This window comes from Gopherus flavomarginatus, chromosome 15 (genome assembly GCF_025201925.1).
Source record: "Gopherus flavomarginatus isolate rGopFla2 chromosome 15, rGopFla2.mat.asm, whole genome shotgun sequence".
Classification (NCBI taxonomy): domain Eukaryota; kingdom Metazoa; phylum Chordata; order Testudines; family Testudinidae; genus Gopherus; species Gopherus flavomarginatus.
The window spans coordinates 27,301,217-27,322,551 of record NC_066631.1 but is presented as its reverse complement, the minus strand read 5'-3'; the positions used below and the strand labels follow the sequence as shown (position 1 = coordinate 27,322,551).

The 21,335-nt window shown below is 41.1% G+C and overlaps 1 protein-coding gene across 11 annotated transcripts in view; it reads left to right on the top strand.

The window, feature by feature from the left end:
* CLIP1 (CAP-Gly domain containing linker protein 1) overlaps positions 1-21,335 on the top strand; it is a 128,501-nt gene that overhangs the window by 68,576 nt on the left and 38,590 nt on the right. For 5 of the 11 annotated variants that reach the window (XM_050923894.1, XM_050923896.1, XM_050923900.1 and 2 more), the window contains exons 6-14: positions 765-962; positions 2,798-2,901; positions 4,488-4,548; positions 5,734-5,766; positions 10,435-10,539; positions 15,220-16,164; positions 19,220-19,336; positions 20,455-20,512; positions 20,791-20,874. In XM_050923894.1, coding sequence (XP_050779851.1) covers positions 765-962; positions 2,798-2,901; positions 4,488-4,548; positions 5,734-5,766; positions 10,435-10,539; positions 15,220-16,164; positions 19,220-19,336; positions 20,455-20,512; positions 20,791-20,874 — 1,705 coding nt within the window. The remainder of the gene's footprint in view (positions 1-764; positions 963-2,797; positions 2,902-4,487; positions 4,549-5,733; positions 5,767-10,434; positions 10,540-15,219; positions 16,165-19,219; positions 19,337-20,454; positions 20,513-20,790; positions 20,875-21,335) is intronic. The other 6 variants (XM_050923897.1, XM_050923906.1, XM_050923905.1 and 3 more) reach the window with 2 other exon arrangements.

Here is a 21,335-nt window from a genome sequence, read left to right as displayed (position 1 = left end):
TAGTCATTCCAAAGCAGTTCTTTCAAAAAACTATTAGTTTGACTCAAATCCTCAGAGTGATTCCTATCAGATATCAATTATACTTCTTCAGAATGTACTGATAGTGACAAGGATTGAAGAACTTTCCCTTTTAGTCAAGGAAAATTCCCATTGGCTTCAATGGGAGATTGTCTCAAATGAAGACAGCAGAATTTTACTCTCAATATTTATCCACCCTTCATAGACACAAAAGGTGGTAATGGGACTTCCTGGGGAAGGCTTTTCACAATCCATTTGGAAACCTAAAATGTTCTTACTTTGCAGAAAGTGACCCAAGATTATGATTCCATATATAAGGGAAGAATGTCTAATTTTACTATGAGGACATGTTTATATCTAGCCAGGGCTCATGAAAAAAAGGTGCTTAGCAGCAACCTAACAAGCTAGCCTTCGACTGAGTCTACAGTACTCATCTTAGATTGAGGCCAGCCTTTTTTCATTTGAACTCTTCGGTCTCCTTTACAGCACCTGCTGATTGCCATGTAACAATTTTGCTGCACAATCATGTCCCTTATTAACTTCTGGAGCAACTAATTTGAAATTAATTTTCAAATCAGGAAATAAATTATCTTCCCCTCTCATTGCTTTTGATATATAAAGTGTGGGAGAAGCTGCAGTCAGGTATAAACATCTGCTTAGCTAGCACCCAAAATGCTTGTACAATAAGATTATATCCTTCCTTTTTATTTGATAATGAGGTTTTTAACATATTTGCTTTTTTGAAGTTAACAGAAACATCTTCCCGATATGCAAGAAAAATTTCTGGCACCACTGCTCTCCAGGAGGCTCTGAAGGAGAAGCAGCAGCATATTGAACAGCTTCTGGCAGAGAGGGACCTGGAGAGGGCTGAGGTTGCTAAAGCAACAAGTCATGTAGGGGAAATAGAGCAGGAACTGGCATTGGCTCGAGATGGACATGATCAGGTGAGAAATAATGCTGCTCTTGACATGATGCTTGTAGGACAGCCAACTTCTTTCAACTTCACACTAGGTTTTATTATTTGATTGGACAAGTTTGGGAGTAATGGGCACTATTTTAAAATTGAGTCTAGTTTGTAGCCACTGCTCTTCTTAGAGGTTCCTGGAATGGTGAAGTTGAGACTTTTTAAGAAGTTATGTTTATAGTTCATTCTGAATTTTAAGAGGTGGTATTTTAAAAACACTGTTAAATATTGTACAGTGCCCTGAGCAGTTGGGTAGGGGGCATTCTAACATTTGTTGTTAAAATTACTCATTGGAAACAAGCTCTCTTAGGCAATAATAACTTAATTAAGAAGCTCACAATAAATATTGTTAACAATCATTTCCAGATTGTAGACTAAAGACAGAAGCTACCTATTTGGTGCTGTCTAGTCCATTCCCTAAGTGGCCATTGCAGGATTATTATCTGTAATGTATAAATTCTATTCCTTCAGCCAGTCTATTTTTACACATCCCAAATGCTTATGCAACCCCGACATTCCTTGAGAGACCATTCCATATGGAATGAAATGAAATTCAACATTGATAAATGCTGAGTAATGCATATTGGAAGAAAAATAATCCCAGCTATATTTATACTGCAGTGGGCTCTCAATTAGCTGTTACCCCCCAAGAAAGAGATCGTGGAGTCACTGTGGATAGTTCTCTGAAAACTTCCACTCAGTGCTTAGCAGCAGTCAAAAAGGCTAACAGAATGTTAGGAACTATTAGGAGAGGGATAGAAAATAAGACAGAAAATATCATACTGTCACTATATAAATCCATGATCTGCTAACATCTTGAATACTGTGTCCTGTTCTTGTTGCCCTATCTCAAAAAGTATATAGAGAAACTGGAAAAGGTGCAGAGAATGGCAACAATGATGATCAGGGGTATGGAACTGCTTCCATACAAGGAGAGACCAAAAAGATTAGGACAGTTCATTTTAGAAAAGAGATGACTAAGAGGGGGTGGGGGGGATATGATAGAGAATCGTGATGTGGAAGATATGAATAAAAGTATTATTTACTCTTTCACACAACACAAAAACTTGGGGTCATCTGATGAAATTTAATGCACAGTGGGTTTGATACAAGAGGAAGTACTTTACACAAGTAACCTGTGAAGCTCATTGCTATGGGATGTTATAATGACCAGAAGTATAACTGGGTTCAAAAAAGAACTGGACACGTTAATGGAAGAATGGTCCATCAGTGGTTATTAGCTCAGATGATCAGGGATGCAACCCCATGCTCAGTGCAACACTAAACCTCTGACTGCCAGAAGATGGGAGTGGAAGACCTTGGTGAATTACTCCTTAATTACTTTGTTCTATACAGTGGCCCTGAAACCCTGGTACATGCCACTGTAGGAGACAGGATACTGGGCAAAATGAACAGTGGTCTGACCCAGTATGATATCTCTTACATGATAGAGCTCGCTTCAGGAAGCCTTAGTCTGATATTTAGCCTAGATTTTGCTTTTCATATTTCATCCAATTCCTTCTAATTAATGCCCATTATACCACACCTCCCCTTGCTGCTTATACCATTGGTATATTGGTAAATGGTTATCGTGCGCCTGTCCCCTGGGTTATCATTTTTACCAAGCTATAAGTATTTGTTCTTAATCTTTCCATTTACACCTCCATGTGGAATAGATGACTGTCCATTTTGATTTTCTGCAAACCATATGGCTTTCTTCACCCTTAAATAGAACCCTGTTTAAACTTCTTCAAGTAAATATTGACTTGCCTAATCTTTTTACTTTCTAAATTCTGTGTCATTGCTGCTAATTAGCATGTACTGGAAATGGAAGCAAAAATGGACCAGTTGCGGGCCATGGTCGAAGCTGCTGATAGGGAGAAAGTGGAGCTTCTCAACCAGCTTGAGGAAGAGAAAAGGTGAACCAAAAACTTTATTGAGGATTTCTCTCCATCACAAACAAGGTTTGGTGTTTCAAATGTGGTGGTTTGCCAGTAACAGACTAATTCCAAATGGGACAAATATAGGGTGTTGTGGCTGTTTGAAGTGACTTGAATAGTTCATGCTTTGGAATTGCTTAGACCAATAGTTTGCAACCTGCAGAGGTGGTGGTATTGAGGCAGCTTCTGCAAGTTGCATCGTACGGGGCTTAAAATAAAAGCTCCTTCTATAATAAATCCTATGAGCCTGTTTTCACCGGCTGCTAGGGCAGCGAGGGACTACTTTAACTCTGGTCCTCGTTGGCCTTGAGCTCACCTTCAGCATGTTGCCAAGCAACATAGCTGTTGCTGTACATGACTGATACACATTAACTGAAGTGGTATTTTGCAGCTTGGGAAAGTTCACAGCTTCAGCAGTGTAGTATTTCTCCCTCTTCCTCCTAAATACTCCAGGTTTATTTCTTTGAAAGTTCTCTGGACTGTTAGATATAATCTCATGCAGGAACTTGAAATCTAACCACGTTAAATCCTTCACTCCCAAAAGCAGAGAGTTGTTGTGTAGACAGCGTTGTAATTACTGTTAAGATAAATACTAAAATTCTTATTGTTCCTTTTCTTTACCCTAATTGTCTGAAAGACCCTGTATCCCTACAAGCTCTGCTATCCCTACAAGCTCTGCCTTTGACTGAGAAGACTTGACGTGGTCATCTTCAGAGTCAGTCAACTAAGTTTCAGCCAGTGCGTGTCATTCAAGGGATATGAGGCACCCTTTCTCTCCTCTCTACATTTCTTGCGGGATTGAGAGAACTGTGGAGCTAGTGTAGGTTGCTCAGAATCTAACTTCAGAGCCCTCTTCCACAGGAACACACCATCTGGTCCATCTCAGTCCACTTAAAGTTTGACTAGGATAAAAAGTGCGGGGGGGAGAAGAGAGTTTGAGATCTTGTTCAGGAATAAGTTCTACCTATTGTTCTGAAATTCTAGTGTAGATGAGGCAAGTTGTGCTTTAGCACATATCAGTTCCTCCCCCGCAAGCTTCCTCTCCACCAGCCAGCATGGGAATAGATCAACTTGCTTTACTTATACTAGAGTTTTAGAATGTGCATTTCTAAAAAAAAAAAAACAACCCACCCCAACTTCTTAATTTTTTTAATACATTTTTTAATTTCTTATTCATTTTTAGATGAATCATAGAAATTAGTGATGGCAACTGGATCAAGTCTTTTTATCAGGTCATTGTTTGAGAGTCTAAAAAAGAAACGAATGAGATGGTGACTAGTTAATTTAAATATTTTTTTTATTTAAACTACTTTCTTAGTTAATACTGTGTCTTCCAATCTTTAAAGAACTTCAGGAAGGATTTTGATGTCATACTTTATTTTTAGTGAATTTTTCAGTGTTCTCTTATTTAAAATCAGGGTTGAACTTTTTCCCTTCTCCCACTTTCTGGTAACTTGATTAAATTATTTACAATATAGTGTTGCTGTAGCTTTTAATTTCTAATGAAAAGTAAGTACGAAAAACAATCTCTCTTTGAAAGCTGTCTCTTAATTTATGACTCCTAGGAAGGTGGAGGATCTTCAGTTCCGTGTAGAGGAAGAGTCCATTACCAAAGGAGACCTAGAGGTAAAACAGTGCCAACTTTGTAAAAGTCACATTTGGTAGGATATTGAAGTGCAAACAGTTTTATAGACATTATATTGCTACCAGTGTGAAGACAATGAAAGGAAGAGTTAAAACTGCATGTTGATGTTCCAGGAGTACACAGAACAAATGGAAGGGGATCACTAAACCTTCAAGTACCCAATCCTGCACTCTTTGTGTAAGCTTAAATGGTCAAGACTGGGCCCTTAAGTAAATTGTATTCTTCAGCATGGCTTCTATAGCTGAGTGGCTGCGGTTGTGGCAGAATAATTTAGTTTAGCCCTTGGTAAAATTTCATCCTTTTTGCAAGTTTATAATCCTAACATTTTTCAAATTATTTAAAAGAAACCAACAACTAGAAATCAGTTTTAAAGTTATAAAACTGGCAGTTAATAGTCATGTCCCTGTTGAAGTGAGTGCTGAAGATTTAACCACCTCAGTCTTCTGGGTGATTCATACCAAAAAATGACCATCCCTGCACATCTCTCAACAAAGACTTAACATCAGCGTGCCTGCTTTAGCGAGAGCTCAGAATTAAGCACACCAGTGAAATACAAAGTATGTACTCTAATCACAGTTTACCTTCCTACTTTGTCTAGCTGGTATGATGTACTGAACTCTAGTCTAACGTTCTTCAATAATTCTATACACAATGTTTTTATTGTTAATATGAAAGAAACAAATTGAGACCATTTCAACACTGCCAGTTTTTAATCCAAATTTTAAATAAAAATGTTGGACGTCTTCTAGTTTTTTAACATATTTAATCTGAAAAAAGAACAATAGAAATTTTAAATTGACTTGTAACCCTATGAACCATTAATGATGAAAGTGCTAGCCTTGTGGTCCATTTCATGTGACATTTCCTTAAGTTCTACTTTGTGTCAGTCTTCCATCCATTTTAAAGTACCTATCTATACTCTGTTCTGTTAGTTGTTGAGTCCATGGAAGTGTTTTTTTGATTTGTTTTGTTAAATCAATAATTAAAATTGAGTTTAAAATCATGGCAAACTGTTTTAAGGACTCTGGTTGGTTGTTTGACAAGATGCATATCTTCAGGAGCGTAAGCTGAATTTAAATGAATGAAATGCCTCCTGTTGTATTGGAGTGATAGTGTTAAGCATTTAGGTGAAATATATTTTTTGTTTTTTTAATTTTTACTGATAGCAAAAGAGGCAGATTTCTGAAGATCCTGAAAATGTAAGAGGGTATTTAAGTGTGTGGAGACATCCCATGTTAACAGATTGTATACAAATAAAATGCTTATTTATAGACTTTAATCACTAACTTCATAATCTGCTATTGAAACATTGACTCTAGTATTTGTGTGCATGTTGCTTTCAGAGCAATTACAACACTTATCACAAGGAATGTATGTAATGACTAAGCACCTGTAAAAATCCCCTTTAATTGAAGATAGGGAGAATGTGTCATCATTAGTTTTTAAAATAAAACCGCAAACTTAATACAATGCAATGAACTGAAAAGCAACAGGAGCTTACAGGAAACTACAGTCTTGAGTCCTGAAAAGTCTTCTCTATAAAAGCAGGCCTCAACCTGCATTCATCACAAAATCCTGTGTGCTTTCCCATGAGCTCCCACTACTGTTCAATGGATGGCACTGTACATCATTTCATGAAATTTCCTAGAGAACAAATTGCATAGCCCTACCTCTCCTTACTGATTACTCTCTTTTGTTATGAAATGCTGAAGAGAAAGCATTATGCAAGGAAAAGTTATGAAAAATACGAGAATGAACTCTTTATTTACAATGTACAAAACTATTGTATGGATTTTTTCATTGTAGTGTAACAGGATTTCTTCCTGAAACACACAGAGAAATTGTTTAGGATTGGCTAGAAGAAATGTATTGCTTTGCAAGTCATTAAAATAAATCCCTTTTACACTGTCCACAGTACAAATCAGATGGAATTCAAAAAAATCCTCTGCTTTTGATTTGGATCAAGAAAATCTTATAACAGGCTGCCTCCTGCAACCCCTCTTCCCCCACCAAAATAGAAAGCTCTCAAGACTAAAACTGATTTCCTACTATGCATTCTTAGGTGTTCCTTTTGTGAAGCTACTTCCGTGATCTGGGTCTCCTCTATTCTTCCAAATCAAGCACACGGTGTGTTAGAAGTAAATCTGCATGTGACTTTCCTCTTTCCTATTTTGTGCACTCCTCATTCCCCTCTGTCTTTATTCCGGATCCCTCTCTTCTAATTTCTCCCTGAACAGGCTTATTTCCCAAGAAAAACCCTTGTTGCTCTGCTTTTGAGTGGAGAGGCATGTTGGATTATTTAATGGAATGCTAGATAAGAAACTGTCCAGACCATGTTCTGTGGTGAACATACCAATACAGGGGACTGAAGACTTGCTGCCCCCGTCAGAGAACCATTAGTCAGCATTATAGCTTCAGCATAGTCGTACAGATGGATCAGTAGGTAGATACAGGTGCAAAACTCAACGGAATTTCATTTCAAAGAGTGAGAGCAGGCACGGTGTGCAATTGCTGTGCATTGTTGATAAATGATGGCCCCGCATTTGGGACATAACGACTTTGGGTACATCTACCCAGCAAAAAAAAACCCATGGCACTTGGGTTTATGCTGCAGGGCTAAAAATAGCAGTGTAGACCCTCTCGCTGGGACTGGAGCCTGGGCTCTGAAATCCTGCATGGGCGGAGGTCTCAGAGCCTGAGCTCCAACCCAAGCAGGATTGTCTACATTGTTATTTTTGGTGCCATAGCATGAGCACAAGTCAGTTGACTGGGTTTTGAGATTCGCTGCCACAGGATTTTTTTGCAGAGTAGATGTATCCTTAGTGGAGTTGCAGAAGATTTAAGTCAGGGCAGGATTTGTCTCACCCCTCATCATCTAATTGTAATTCCCCAGAATAGATAGTCTTCCCAGTCATTATTACATCTGAATCAAGCTTTCCTTTGTTACCCAAAATAAATCTGGAGTAACTTCATTGAATCTTCCAAATTGATTCTGGTGTAACTAAGAGGAGAATTTGTCCCTTAGACTTGTCTCTTTGGATGATTGGAAGGGAGCTCAGACTGAGCCACAATTCCTCAGTGGATATCCCTATTTGGAATTGTAGCCTTTCCTTTGGAAATCAGACTTATTTATTTTTGTTTTTGTTTGTTTGCTCTTTAAGTGAGCAAAAGTGGTGTTTGGAGTGGTATCTTTTAGATTGCACCTGTCTATTTAGCTGAGCATCTTTATTTTTGTTTTAGTGCAGAAAATATTTGCATGGTGGGATATTTTTGAATAAGTTCTGTTAACTCTGATCTCTGAAGGTTTTAGTATAATTGGACATCACCTAGATATGTATGTTATAGCTGCTATATAAGTAAGGGATTAAAAAGAGGCTTTGTATGTGATGAGTTCTGTAGAAAGCTTTAAGATAGTATGTATTTTAGTAGAGATTCATGATGTAAGGAGAATTCTGGATATGCCTTTCTGTATAACTCCACCTCAGGGAATGTGACAAAGTATGTATGTTGGTTTATTCCAAACCACTAGTTAAAAAACCTCAAGACATTTCTAGAGCTGTTTAGTGGCTTGGGTTTTTTTGGGTTGCTCGATCTGAAGTCACACTAACTAGTCCCACAAAGGCTCTGAATTAAAGCTATTGCATTTAAAACTTTTGGACATTTTAAAAGTTCTCTTAACATCTCTAATTCCCATCAGAATATCGAACCACATAATGGAAAGCTGTTGGTAAAAGGACAATCCTTATTCTTCTGGCAAACTGGCAGTCTTGTCAAGCCCTCTGAAGATCTCCAGGAACAAAGGAGACATAGAATCACATAAAAACTTTATTAGCCCAAGGAACTGCTGAAAGTTTAGCCTCTGAAGCACGTTTAATACTTTTGGATCCCTGTGTTTTGGGGCCTATTGAATTATGTTGGTAGAATTGGCTTATCATTTTCATCATGATGGATACAGAACTATTTTGGTTCAGAACCAGTCAACTTCCAGCTTTTGACACAGATAGAGAAATAACTTGATGCGATCAGAATGAAAGGCTAAGGTGACGCCATCTTTTTATTAATTGATGGGTGGAGGAGAACACACCTGAAGCAAAACAAAGGCTTTCCCCCCATCTCACTTCCTCTTCAGAGAGAACTTATGATCTTTGATTGTTGGGGCTGTTTTGAAGATCGTCACAATCAGCTTACCACTATTTATACATAACACTGCTTTACAGGATTTCAAAATATCTTACTACAGACACTGGCAGTGGAGACTTAGGTCTACATTACCTATGCCGGTGCACAGTGCACATAGAGTGCCCATGTATACACAGATCTCCTGCCAACTCTGGAAACACTACAGTACGGACACTGGGATGGTGATAGATGGAGTAGGGCCTTGATGGGATCCCACATATCTTCACATTACTCTCTTCTTCTTCATATTCTACATCCGGCTCTGCAAGCTGAAGACCTGTTTCTTCTAATTAATATTTCTTAGGTTAATTAATCCAGCCACTCTACTTCACACTAAATTAACAGCTACACCTAAATCACATAGAAGAACGTTGCTCCAGTCTGGCATAGGTAACTTCTCAGGATGAGAAGCGTGTCTTGCCATAGACAGACAAAATAATATTCAGCCTCTGTCAGGTGGTCACCCTGTTGTTGGGATGGTCATGCCTCTTTCTGGGAAAGGACACTTAAGCCAACTGGCATGAATATTGCTTTTTAAAAGATGGCATCTTTTAGGTTAATGATGATGTGTGTTAAGATTGACACAATGTACTAAACTCTGCAGTTCAGAGCTGAGTGTGACATACAGTTCTTAACTCTGGATGTGCTTTTCTTTTTCCCTCCCATAGTGGTGCAAGTCAAGAAGGGAGTAACTGCTAGACTCTTCCCATCTCTCTCAAACCCCATGCTTTCTCTCAGACTCTTGGCACAGTGTCTCTGCCTCTTTGTTGAATATTCAGGAGCTGCATCCTGATATTCCACAGTTCTTTATAAAACCTACCCCTTTGTGAGCAAAGGGCAGAGGGTACTTGGCTCCGCTTTGTGTGGTTTCTTTTTCTCTCTTGGAACACAATGCCTTTTAGAAGTACAAAGGTACTTCCTCTTCTTGGCCTAACCAGTTTAGACTTGAGTGATGTACCATGGTCAAATCGGCATTTTAGTTACAGCGCAACCACTCTAAATCAGTCACATTTGCTCCCCTTCGGAAAGGTGGGGAAAAGATGTTCTGTAGTTTTGAGTAACTGTATATTCACACCATTCATATGATAGCAACAGATGAATCTTGACATCCTCAGGACTTGCCGGGAAGATTTTGATGGCACTATAGAGAAATTAAAAATAGTGTTCTACAGAAGCCTTAATCAATATCTACAGCCAAATTCAGACCTGCTGTGTGCTGGTCCTGTTCCATGGTGTTATTTCACCCATGTACACCAGGTCTGAATTTTGATCCCCTAGTTCATAATTAAAAACCGAACTCAGCTAAAGCCAAATAAATATACAGTGTTAGTTGGGGGTGATAGGAGGAAGGGGCTTATAGTTCTTTAAAAAGTATTAACTATTCTAATTTGTGCTGGTAAACTTCACATACTGATAAATAACTTCTACTTGGCTGCATGAATCTACCTTACTTTTTGTCCGTATTTCTTCTTGTTTGTGGTTTGTTTATTTTACACATCAGACCATTTACACTTTCAGTCCATCTCTCTCATCCATAGAGTTTCCCTGTTCATTTTACCCACTGCATCTTCTCTGCTCATCCTTGATAGAAGATACTGGCAGCACGGCCTGCATGTGGCTCCCTCCTTTTGTGCTGGCATGTGATGGTGGCACTGTTGTGTTCTCTTCCTTTCCCTTTTTACTAACAGACGCAGACCAAACTGGAGCATGCCCGCATTAAGGAGCTTGAACAGAGCCTGCTCTTTGAAAAGACCAAAGCTGATAAACTCCAGAGGGAGTTAGAAGACACTAGGGTAATGGTTTTCACTATTTAAATGAACAAGACCTATTTGTAACGGCGAAGATTTCTGATCACGCAGTATGATGCAAGGTATAATGGATATCGAAGAGAGTGCCTGTCTTCTGCTATATACTTTATAGAAAGTAGCCAAGAAGGACTCTACTAAAACAACTATTAGAGTTTGACTTTTTGTAACATTTTTATTATATATAGTTCTACAAAGGAATCCAGGTAAGATATCTTTCCATTTTGAAGAGATCACTTGACTACAGGTGCAAAGCAGCAAACAAAGTCATGGATCCATTTGTGAAAGTATTCAGCAGTTCACTTGTAGCAGATAGTGAGGTTCTTTATGTTCCAAAGAAATGCTGACTTGCTGCAAATAGATAAATGTTCTTTCTCATTTAATTTACTCTGATTCTTCCAGTCTGAAGGTTTTGGGGGGATGGAGCAATCTGGACCTTGTGTACTGATTATAACATTAGATGCTTATTTTGCTGACCAGTGTGTACTGTGGCCATACAGTTGTTTGGTTTTTTTTTTCTCCATTGGTATGGTCCTTCCATAGGGAACCCAGTGGCACTAGTTACATAGTCTGCTTACACCTCTGATTATTTTTTTAATGCCCTTGTTAGAAAGGTGAAGAAGTTCTACATCTGCAGAGACTTGAAACAATGTTAGTATCTTTCTACCAAGAACCATATTAATCTCTCTCTAGAAAGATGCTAACCCTGTGTCTAATTTCAGCTGAGACAGATCCTATATGACTAAATTAGTTGACCCCAATATTCCCTTTGCAGGTGTGTTTAGCAGAGTGTAATAGTACATTATCAGACCGATGTGCTCTCAGAGGTCCGGAACCAGGAAGAATGGAAATGACTTCCAAGTTCCTTATTTGGATGCCTTTGCACATATGAAAAAAATGACATTTTTTATTTTTGCTTGAAGGAATGAATTGTTTATGGTTTCTAAGCCTAAAGCATTCCGGTAATTTGAAATGACTCTGGTCAGCCTACAGTTCTGATTACTCCCCATTGATTTAGATTATTTTAAATAACAGTGCATAAAATGCATTGTAATAAATGTCAAATTACTGACATTCGTTGTTCTCAATGTGCTTGCAGGTGATCCAGTCAGCTTTCTTCTATGACAATATAAAGCATGTTGATTTCATTTAAACTGATCATTTTCTCCACACCAGAAAGTGCCACATGTAATTAAAACAGAATGACAGGCAAACAGTAACCACACCATTAATGACAATGTTCTGTTTATTAGTTATTTTTGTCAGTTAAAGGAATTTGAGTCAGAAGAACATAGATGTGGATGGCTGTTAGCTCTCTGCTGTACATTTAATAGGAACCTATGTAATCCCTGCACTTGCCTAGCAAAAAATAGTTTGTGTTTTTGCGTGCTAAAGATTAATAAAATGACTTTCTACTATCAATCTGAAGTTTTAACTTAACTGTTTGCAGAAGTCCAGTAAGGTCTCTGTTTTCTGACAGGAAGTATATTCTATAGATTCCCACTCTTGGTTTATAAAGCTGTAGGGATGCAGGAAGCAATCTTTAAATGTATAGTAATCCAATAACTTTTATTTGGATGGGAGTAATGGATCCAAATTCTCATGATTTAGAGACACTTGGGAATAGGAGGAATCTTAGAACTCCCACAGATGAATTACAGTCAGTATTACCTGCAGCATGTACGTGGTATCATAGCATTCAAATACCTTGCACTGAGAGGGATTCTTCAAAATTTGCTTACAAATTGGGCTCAGGTTTAGCATCTTGGCACCTCTGGTTAACTGACCATCAGTTAGCAGATGCAACACAAGCCAGTTGCTTTTTCTTGGTGCGGGGGGCAGGGAAAAACCTCTCTACAAGGAATGAATTCTGCTTGGCTGGAGAGCTTTCTATTGATTGAGGTTTTTTTCCCACCAGTCAGGTCCTTACTATTCTCAAAGAAACTGAGGAACTTCAGCTCTTTTCCAGACCCCAGGAACAGGGCCGCCCGTGGGGTGAGGGGCAAGTGGGGCAATTTGCCCCAGGCCCGACAGGGGCCCCCAGGAGAGTTTTCGGCGAGTCTTCGGCGTCAGGCAGGGCCGGTACAAGGATGTTTCGTGCCCTAGGCGAAACTTCCACCTTGCATCCTCCCGCCCCCACCCTGAGGTGCCCCCCCCGCACCAGCTCCCCACCCTCTGCACTGAGGCGCCCCCCCTTCCCCAGCTCATCCCTGCTACGAGCACGAGCACCCCGAGCACGCCGTCGCTGCTTCACTTCTCCCGCCTCCTCCCCGAGCACGCTGTCGCTGTTTCACTTCTCCCGCCTCCCAGGCTTGCAGCGCCAATCAGCTTAGGCGCCGCAAGCCTGGGAGGCGAGAGAAGTGAAGCGGCCACAGCGTGCTCGGGGAGAAGGCGGGGCAAGGGTGAGCTGGGGTGGGGAGTTCCCCTCCCCCCCCTTGCTGCAGGTGACCCTCCCCGCACTCCCCTGCCCCAGCTCCTTCCGCCTAAATGCTGTCGGCAACCGGGGTGGCCGAAGATCCGGCCGCTGCGGTCACTGCTGAAGAAAATGGCGCCCCCCAAATCCTAGCACAGTTGCCTAAATGGTTGCACCGGCCTTGGTGGCAGTTCCTTCAGTGCCGCAGAACACAGCGAAAGCGAGTGAAGGAGCCGCTGCCGAAGACCCAGAGCTTCTTCCGCTCCGAGTCTTCGGCAGCAATTTGGTGGCGAGGGCTCCCTCTGCTCCGGGTCTTTGCTGGCGGGGGTCCTTCACTCGCTCTGGGACCCGCTGCCGAAGTGCCCCGAAGATACGGGGCCCCTGAACCCTCTGGGCAGCCCTTCCCAGGAAGGCAAAAGTGAAACTACACAAAAGAGAAAGAGGTGTCTCTGGTTCATTTTTGTCATTCTGCATCAATATGATGATGGACCAGACTAGCACAGGTGCATACAACTATGCTTTCCTTTAACATGAGATTCAGTAGAGACTGAGCAACTCCCAGTACCTAAAGGGCCCTTCGGGGCCAGGGTTCATGTAATGCTACAGGGTGACTTCATCTATGCACAGTCCATTGCTGGGGTCCATGCTAGTGGATCTCAGACCAGATTTGGGACTTGTTTGTGGGGAGAAGAGGGTGCTTATTTCTTTTTTTTTTACAAATATAGTAGTTGCTCCACTCCAGCAAACTGCCCATATAGGGCCTAAAACCTCAGACTAGCCCCGCTGTGCTGCTGCCCTAACTTTTAGCAACCTAAAATCTCCCAGATTGGCTTCAGTGGCCTCTGGGAGATCGAGCCGGATTTCAGGAGACTCCTGGCCAAACGGGGAGGCTTGGCAACCCTAGCAAGGAGTGATGGTTTGTTTTTTCCTTGTCTCATCTATTTGGCTATCTTTGCCTTTGACAAAGTGAGCTTTGGTCTAAAAGAGTCCTTGAAACAGTTATCTAATATGTTGTACATTTTCTTCATTGTTCATGGGGCAGGATGTGGTTGATTAGATTCTGCAATGATACATATCAGCTTTAATAGGATATGTGAAAGCAAGTCATTTAACTTATTAATAACACTTCCACAAAATATTACTGCCTTAATAATATAGCCTAGGTAGACTGCAAGATTATTAGTTGTTCCATCAAGACGACAACTTCCAAATATCCTTGCTTATTCCACTTGCTGTTTTATAGTAAGCAGTTCTTCTTCATTAGCTTTCAAAGTTCTTTCCTGACCTATGTACCAGTACATACTGCAAAATGTATTGCTGTTGATTGGACATGTGGGAGAAGTTTAAAACACACTATGGTTTTTGTTCTTGAGGTCATAGATGGAATAATGTAAAACAAAGAGTGGGATCTGTAGAAAATACTTAAAAAGAACAATTTCAGGTAAGTAATATCTTTAATCTTGATGTTGATAATACAAGGAGGAGCAGTCACAGTAATTTCCTGATCAGGAACAGTGGTTGGTTTTGTGATGCTTTTGCATGTCACAGGCCTAATTAATTCTTTAATCCTTTTTTGGCATTCTGAGAGAGGCCTTGGGTAGTGTCAGAATAATTTTTCAAGACAGTTTGGGGATAGATGTAATGGGAGTTTCACCTATTGGTACATCTAGACCAAATAAATATATTTGCATTTCTCTGTCAGTTTCAAAACCAATATGAATAGTATAAGGAAGCAATTATCTGGACAAATGAAGACTGTGATCTCTCCGCCCTTCATCATTCCGCTTTAAATTCATTCTTAGAAGCATTTTGCTAACCCTTGCTAACCTATATACAAGCTACAATTGTAAGCTTTTGCTTAACAATTTTTTTTCTTTTCACTAACTTCAGAAAGGGAGTTTAAAAACATTCCATCTTAAATAAAAAGTTATAAGGGTGTAACACAGGTATTGGTACTTTTATTTTAAAAGAGAGGAAATAATTTAAAAAATAAATGAAACCAAGTATTTTAGGTTGTCTTGGTTCATAGATTTCCATGTATTTACTCTTATTTATGCTCCATTAGTTAGCTCAGTAGGAATAGGAATTTGCATTAGACTAGATCTGATTTTGGTCAATTATTGCCAAAAAGGTTGGTATGGATATACTAAGAGGTTAATTTGTAATAATTGAAGATTTTTCTTAAGACTTCAAAATCTTTTCATGCTTATATACGTGGTGTAACTATTTCTCTTTCTAAATGCTGTTGATCATAGGTGGCCACAGTATCAGAAAAATCTCGCATCATGGAACTAGAAAGAGATCTAGCCTTGCGGGTGAAGGAAGTAGCTGAGCTCCGAGGGAGATTAGAGTCTAGTAAGCCAGTCAGTGATGTGGACAGTTCTCTCTCACTGCTACAAGAAATAAGTTCTTTGCAAGAAAAAGTGGCAGAAATTAGCAAAGAACATCAAAATGAAATAAATTCAGTAAAAGAGAAGTTTGGAATCAGTGAAGAATCTTATCAAAAGGAGATCAAAGCACTTTCAGCCTCACATGAAAGAATTGCAAAAGAAAACGAGTTGTTGAAAACTAAGCTTGATCGTGCCAACAAGGAGAATTCAGATGTGATAGAGCTGTGGAAATCAAAGCTGGAATCTGCTATTGCTTCACATCAGCAAGCAATGGAAGAACTAAAGGTTTCATTCAGCAAAGGTGTTGGGGCTCAAACTGCTGAATTCGCAGACCTAAAGACCAAGGTTGAGAAAATGAGATTAGAGCATCAAAATGAAACATCAAATTTAAAACTAAAGCAAGAAAACGAAAGATCTCAGCATATGAAAGAGATTGAAGGTCTGAAAGCGAAGCTATTGGAAATCACTGAGGAGAGAGAGCGAAGCCTGGAAAACCTGAAGACCAAACTAGAAAATGCAGAAGATCAACATCTAGTAGAAATGGAAGACGCTTTAAACAAATTACAGGAAGCAGAAATAAAGGTAAAGGAGCTAGAGGTACTGCAAGCCAAGTGCAATGAACAAACCAAGGTTATTGATAGTTTAACAACACAGATCAAAGTTACTGAAGAAAAGATTTTGGACCTTGATGTGCTTCAAAAAGCCAATTCTGAAGGTAAATTGGAAATCCAGAAACTTAGCAAGCAGCTTGAGGCAGCTGAGAAACTGATCCAAAACCTAGAGACTGAAAAGATTGATGGGAGTAGCAAGGTTTGTATTAACATCCATCTTTTTACTTTAATTTGTTTTATTTTAATTTACATTTATACCTTTTATCCACAATCATGAGCTCATCACAGAGAGGAAGGTAGTCTTGAGAGAAAGTATTTTTTAATCAGCTGAAGAGGTTTAGAGAAACTGTCCACCGCATCTAACCTGGAAGGCTGTATCTTGCCTTGCAGGGTGGTTGTTTGGGTAGAGATGTGTGGGTCATGCCCCACAGAAGTTCTTTCTTGCTGTGAACTTATGAGCCCTATAACCTCTGCTCTGAGAGCTGTGTTGGGGCACTCGTGGTCCTAGTAAGCAAGAAGAATCCACATATTTATTGATGTGTAATAAGTTAAATAGTGGATGTACTGAGATTAAATAATGTGTGACTCTAAGAAAATCTCTTGCCTCTCTGATAAGCATATTGAGTTGCACTGAGGTTTCCTCACATTCCTCATCCTCTTTCAAAAAGCCTAGGAAGAGCCGTGTACCGCTTTGAAGGGGGTGGTCTTGTGGTTAAGGCACAGGACATGGAATCAGGAGATGTGAGTTCTGTTCCTAGGCTTACCACAAACTTCCTGTGTGATCTCGGGCAAGTCACTTCACCTCGGTGTCTTGAGTTCTGTCTGGGGCACAGGCAGAATAAGTGGAGCATTTAATGCCTGTGAGACTAGTGCAGTCAGGGGTGGGCAAACTTTTTGGCCTGAGGGCTGCGTAGGGTTTTCAATATTGTATGGAGGGCCTGTTAGTGGAGGCTGTGCCTCCCCAAACAGCCAGGCGTGGCCTGACCCCGCCCTCCTGTCTGACGCCCCCTGACAGCCCCCTCTCCCCCGGGACTCCTGCCCCATCCAACACCCCCTGTTACCTGACGGCCCCCCCAGGACTCCTGCCCCATCCACTCCCCCTTGTTCCCTGATGGCCCCCCCAGGATTCCTGCCCCATCCACCCTCCCATCTCCCCCGATTCCCTGTCCCCTGACTGCCTCCGGAACCCCCACCCCTGACTGCCCCCTGCTGCCCTATCCAACCTCCCCTGGGACCTCTATCGCCGTTGAACCCCCCCCCATATCCTGTCTTCTGATCCCAACCCCTATCCACAACCCTGCCCCTGACCACCACCCTGAACTCCCATGCCCCTTTACCGCACTGCCTGGAGCACCAGTGGCTAGCAGCGCTACAGCCACACTGCCCAGAGCAGCAGGACAGGCAGTCCCACTGCCCAGCGGGAGCCAGCTCCGCCACTGCGCAGCACAGAGCACCGGGTCAGGCCAGGCTCTGCAGTTGTGCTGCCCCCAGAGCTTACAGCCCCACTGCCCAGAGCATTGCGCCGGCAGTGCAGTTAGCTGAGGCTGCGGGGGAAAGGGAACAGTAGGGGAGGGCAGGGCCAGCCCCAGCGCGTGCTTGGGGCGGCGTGCTGCAGGGGGCGCTCTGCCAGTTGCCGGGAGGGCTGCAGGCAGCTCCGGTGGACCTCCCGCAGGCTTCCCTGCAGAGGGACCACTGGTCCCGCGGCTCCAGTGGAGCATCCGCAGGGACGCCTGTGAGAGGTCCACCGGAGCCGCAGGAGCGGCAGAGCGCCCCCTGCGGCATGCCGCCGTGCTTGGGGCAGCGAAATGGCTAGAGCCAGCCCTGGGGGAGGGGCCAGGGGCTAGCCTCCCAGGCCAGAAGCTCAGGGGCCAGGCAGGAGGGTCCCTCGGGCCGGATGTGGCCCACGTGCCATCGTTTGCCCACCTCTGCTCTAGGTAGTGAGAGGAGGGATGAAGGAGAGACTCCTTAACCTTTAATTATCCAGGAGTGGAAAACTGATTGGATGAATAACCGTTTTCCCCTTTTCGCTCCTAGTAGCTGGGAAGGGGGAAGAGGCAAGGGAAAAGGTGCTGTACTTAATAGGCCAGGGAAAGCCATAAAATCACAGTGAGACAAGCTGATGGGGCATCTGTACATGACAGTGGTGTTGAGTGAAATAGCATCATATGAAATGTCCTGAAGCAAAGATTGCCACACTGTGTGTGTCTCAGTGATTTTTCTGGTGCTTGTTAGGGTATGGCTACACTTGAAATTTCAAAGCGCTGCCGCGGCAGCGCTTTGAAGTGTGAGTGTGGTTGGAGCGCCAGCGCTGGGAGAGAGCTCTCCCAGCGCTGCACGTAAACCACATCCTCTACGGGTGTAGCTTGCAGCGCTGGGAGCGACACTTGCAGTGCTGGGAGCGATGCTCCCAGCGCTGCAGCACTGATTACACTGAGGCTTTACAGCGCTGTGTCTTGCAGCGCTCAGGGGGGTGTTTTTTCACACCCCTGAGCGCGAAAGTTGCAGCGCTGTAAAGTGCCAGTGTAGCCATGGCCTACAAAATGGCTTTGTAGTTGAACATGACTATATTATATAGGTGGGAGATTATTCTGCTACTGTAGTGTCTATAGTGTCTGGGCTCTTTCCCCTTCACACAAGATCTGTCAAGTCAGCTCTGTGATCATAAAGAAAAAGTAATGAGGCCACTTTCCTAAACCTTGCCACAAATGGTGCCAAAAAATTGGACTGACATGGACTTTTGGCATCATTTTCGGAGATCATGTTGAGCATCCAACATTCCTATTAAAGTCAGTGGGTGGTGCGGGTACTCAATATGACTGAAAATCATGCCAGCAATATGTAATGTTCAATACCGTCAGTTACAAGGTGCTTACTAAATATTCCAGTAAGAAACATTCTATTGATGCAATAAGCACAATTTAAAACACTTGAATATACCCAAAATGTCTAGCATTAAAAATATTTGTAGCATAATTCTGAGAGAACTAAATTTAGACTACTTTCAAATTACAAAGATTGTCTCAAACTTATTCTGAGATGCAGTTTAATACTGTGGTGCAGCCTCCAGTGGAAATCGGCTATATTCAGTTAACACACAACATTTTTCCTTCAGCTTTTGTTCATTTTTTTTTAATTTTTGACATATGATGGTTTGAACATTCTAGTTATTTCCTTGAAGTTCAAGATTTTATGTTCTTTATGTTTTCATTCATGTTTGTAATTTTTGTTTTACTCCATCTAATCCATCCTGCCAGGCTAGTAATCTGGCCAAAGAACTTCAGGGGAAAGAGCAAAAGCTTCTTGACTTGGACAAAGACTTGGGTGCAGTAAATCAAGTTAAAGATTTTTTGGAAAAGGAGCTTCAACTTTTGGTGAGTAATTCTCAGAAATCTTGTCTCTATCCATTGGGATCTCTTTGATCTTTTTAGGGGGAAATCATCACTGTTATCCAAGGGTCAAATGTAACACTCCTTACTCCAGCAAAAATCTTAGTAATTTCAAATGGACTTTTGTCCAAGTAAGGAATGCAGGCTTTCAGTCCAAGTGCTTTGTATATCTGATTTTCAAAATGAAAAGTACAATAAAATTAACTTTTACCTTATCAAGTTGTTGCCTAAGCAGAGCTCCGCTGTTACTGGATTACAGTAAAAACATTGAGCCAGATCAAATACATCATATAACACATTTTTAAGAATAGTCATTAAGGTAGGTGTAGTCCTTTTTCATTGTAAGTGCTGTATGAGTTAACACTACTTCACTGTGTTATTTACAAGCAGCTTTTGAATAACAAATTTTCATTTCCTGCTTGTTTTGCAATACAATAGTTAAATTTCTCAATGTTCTACATTTGGGCTAGCTCCTCCTGAGATTATCCCAGATTTAGGAGGAAGCAAGGTGTGTGTGTGTCTGTCTTTCCATGTGGTCTTTCTAAGGCCATTGCTGTGTTTTATGATGTTGATTAAGGAGCTCCAGTATTTTATCTATCTTTGTATCCTGGCCTTTCGTCAGATGTCCCTAACTTTACATCTCTTCCTGCCATTGTGGCTGGAAAAGACTAGTATGAGATTGACCACAAGACTGCATGGGGCCATTCAAACAGCAAGTCGTCCACAGCCTCTGAGGTAAAGTTTATAACTTTGTTAAAGTGAGGTCCAGGCCTGCTAACCTTGCGAGACCGGTGAACCATGTCTGCCACACAGAGGTGTGCTGCTGCTGTACCACTATCCTCGTTTACAAAGATGTTGTAAGGGACCTCCTTTCAAACTAAGATGGGGAGATTTTTTTCCTTTTACTTTTCTGTGTTACCAAGTTCAAAAGAGACTATAAATTACAAGTCGAAAACGTCTAATACACTTATGACAGTAGTGGGTCTTTATCAAATCAGGAAATGAAATAATAGTAACACTACTTTTAATAAAGTTTATATTTGAATAATAGTGTGTCATTACCAAATGGTTAAAACTTGTCTTGGGTTTTCATTCCCTTCTAGAAAGGAAAGTTCACTAGTGCTGCTGAAGAGGCGGAAAGTGTTCAAAAGTCTATGCAAGGTATGTGTCCCTAGAATCGAAATGCATCCCCTCAAAACCCGCTGGAAAAAAATGGTGCAGAAAAAAATTACTTCAAGAGCCTAAAGGTTCTATTTGTTAATTTAGCAGGATTTGTCTTGGCAACTAGGAATAAAACAGGATTTTTTGTCTCCTCCTTGTTTGATTTGAGAGTAATTAATATGCATTCTTTGTAAATTAAGTTTGCTTTAACAAGATGAATTATGGGGAATTAACTGGGGAATTAACTTTATCTTTTAAATGTGATTTTATTTCCATAGAAACCATTAAAAAACTAAACCAAAAAGAAGAGCAATTTGCACTCATGTCTTCAGAACTGGATCAGTTAAAATCTAATTTGACAGGTAAGGAAATGACAAAATTGAAGGGTTTGGAATGTGCCATCAGCTTTATGCTTTCATGTCACTTGCTGTTCTTATCACATGGTGATGACTAATACCCACATAGTGGCAGACATTGTGTCTGCAAACTAGCTTTGGGAAGCTAGAAAGTCAGATTCCTGTTAGAGCCAAGCCCAGTGCCTAGTTCCCAGCTAAAACAAACCACATCATTAGTGTAAGCACAACTGAAAAACTGTATGTAGGGATGCTGCAAAGTGACCATGGCAAGGAAGTAATGGAAAAGTATTTCCTGGCTCAGCTTGCTTCCTGGTTGAAGCTTTGTTGCTTAAGTCCATTCCAAAGAACTGGTTAAAGCTTTGCATTAGGTATTTATCTGCTTTAATGGCACAAACACACATACAAAAATGTGTTAATATTGGAACGGATCTAAGCTGATTATTAGTGGAGATGCTCCAGGGTGAAGG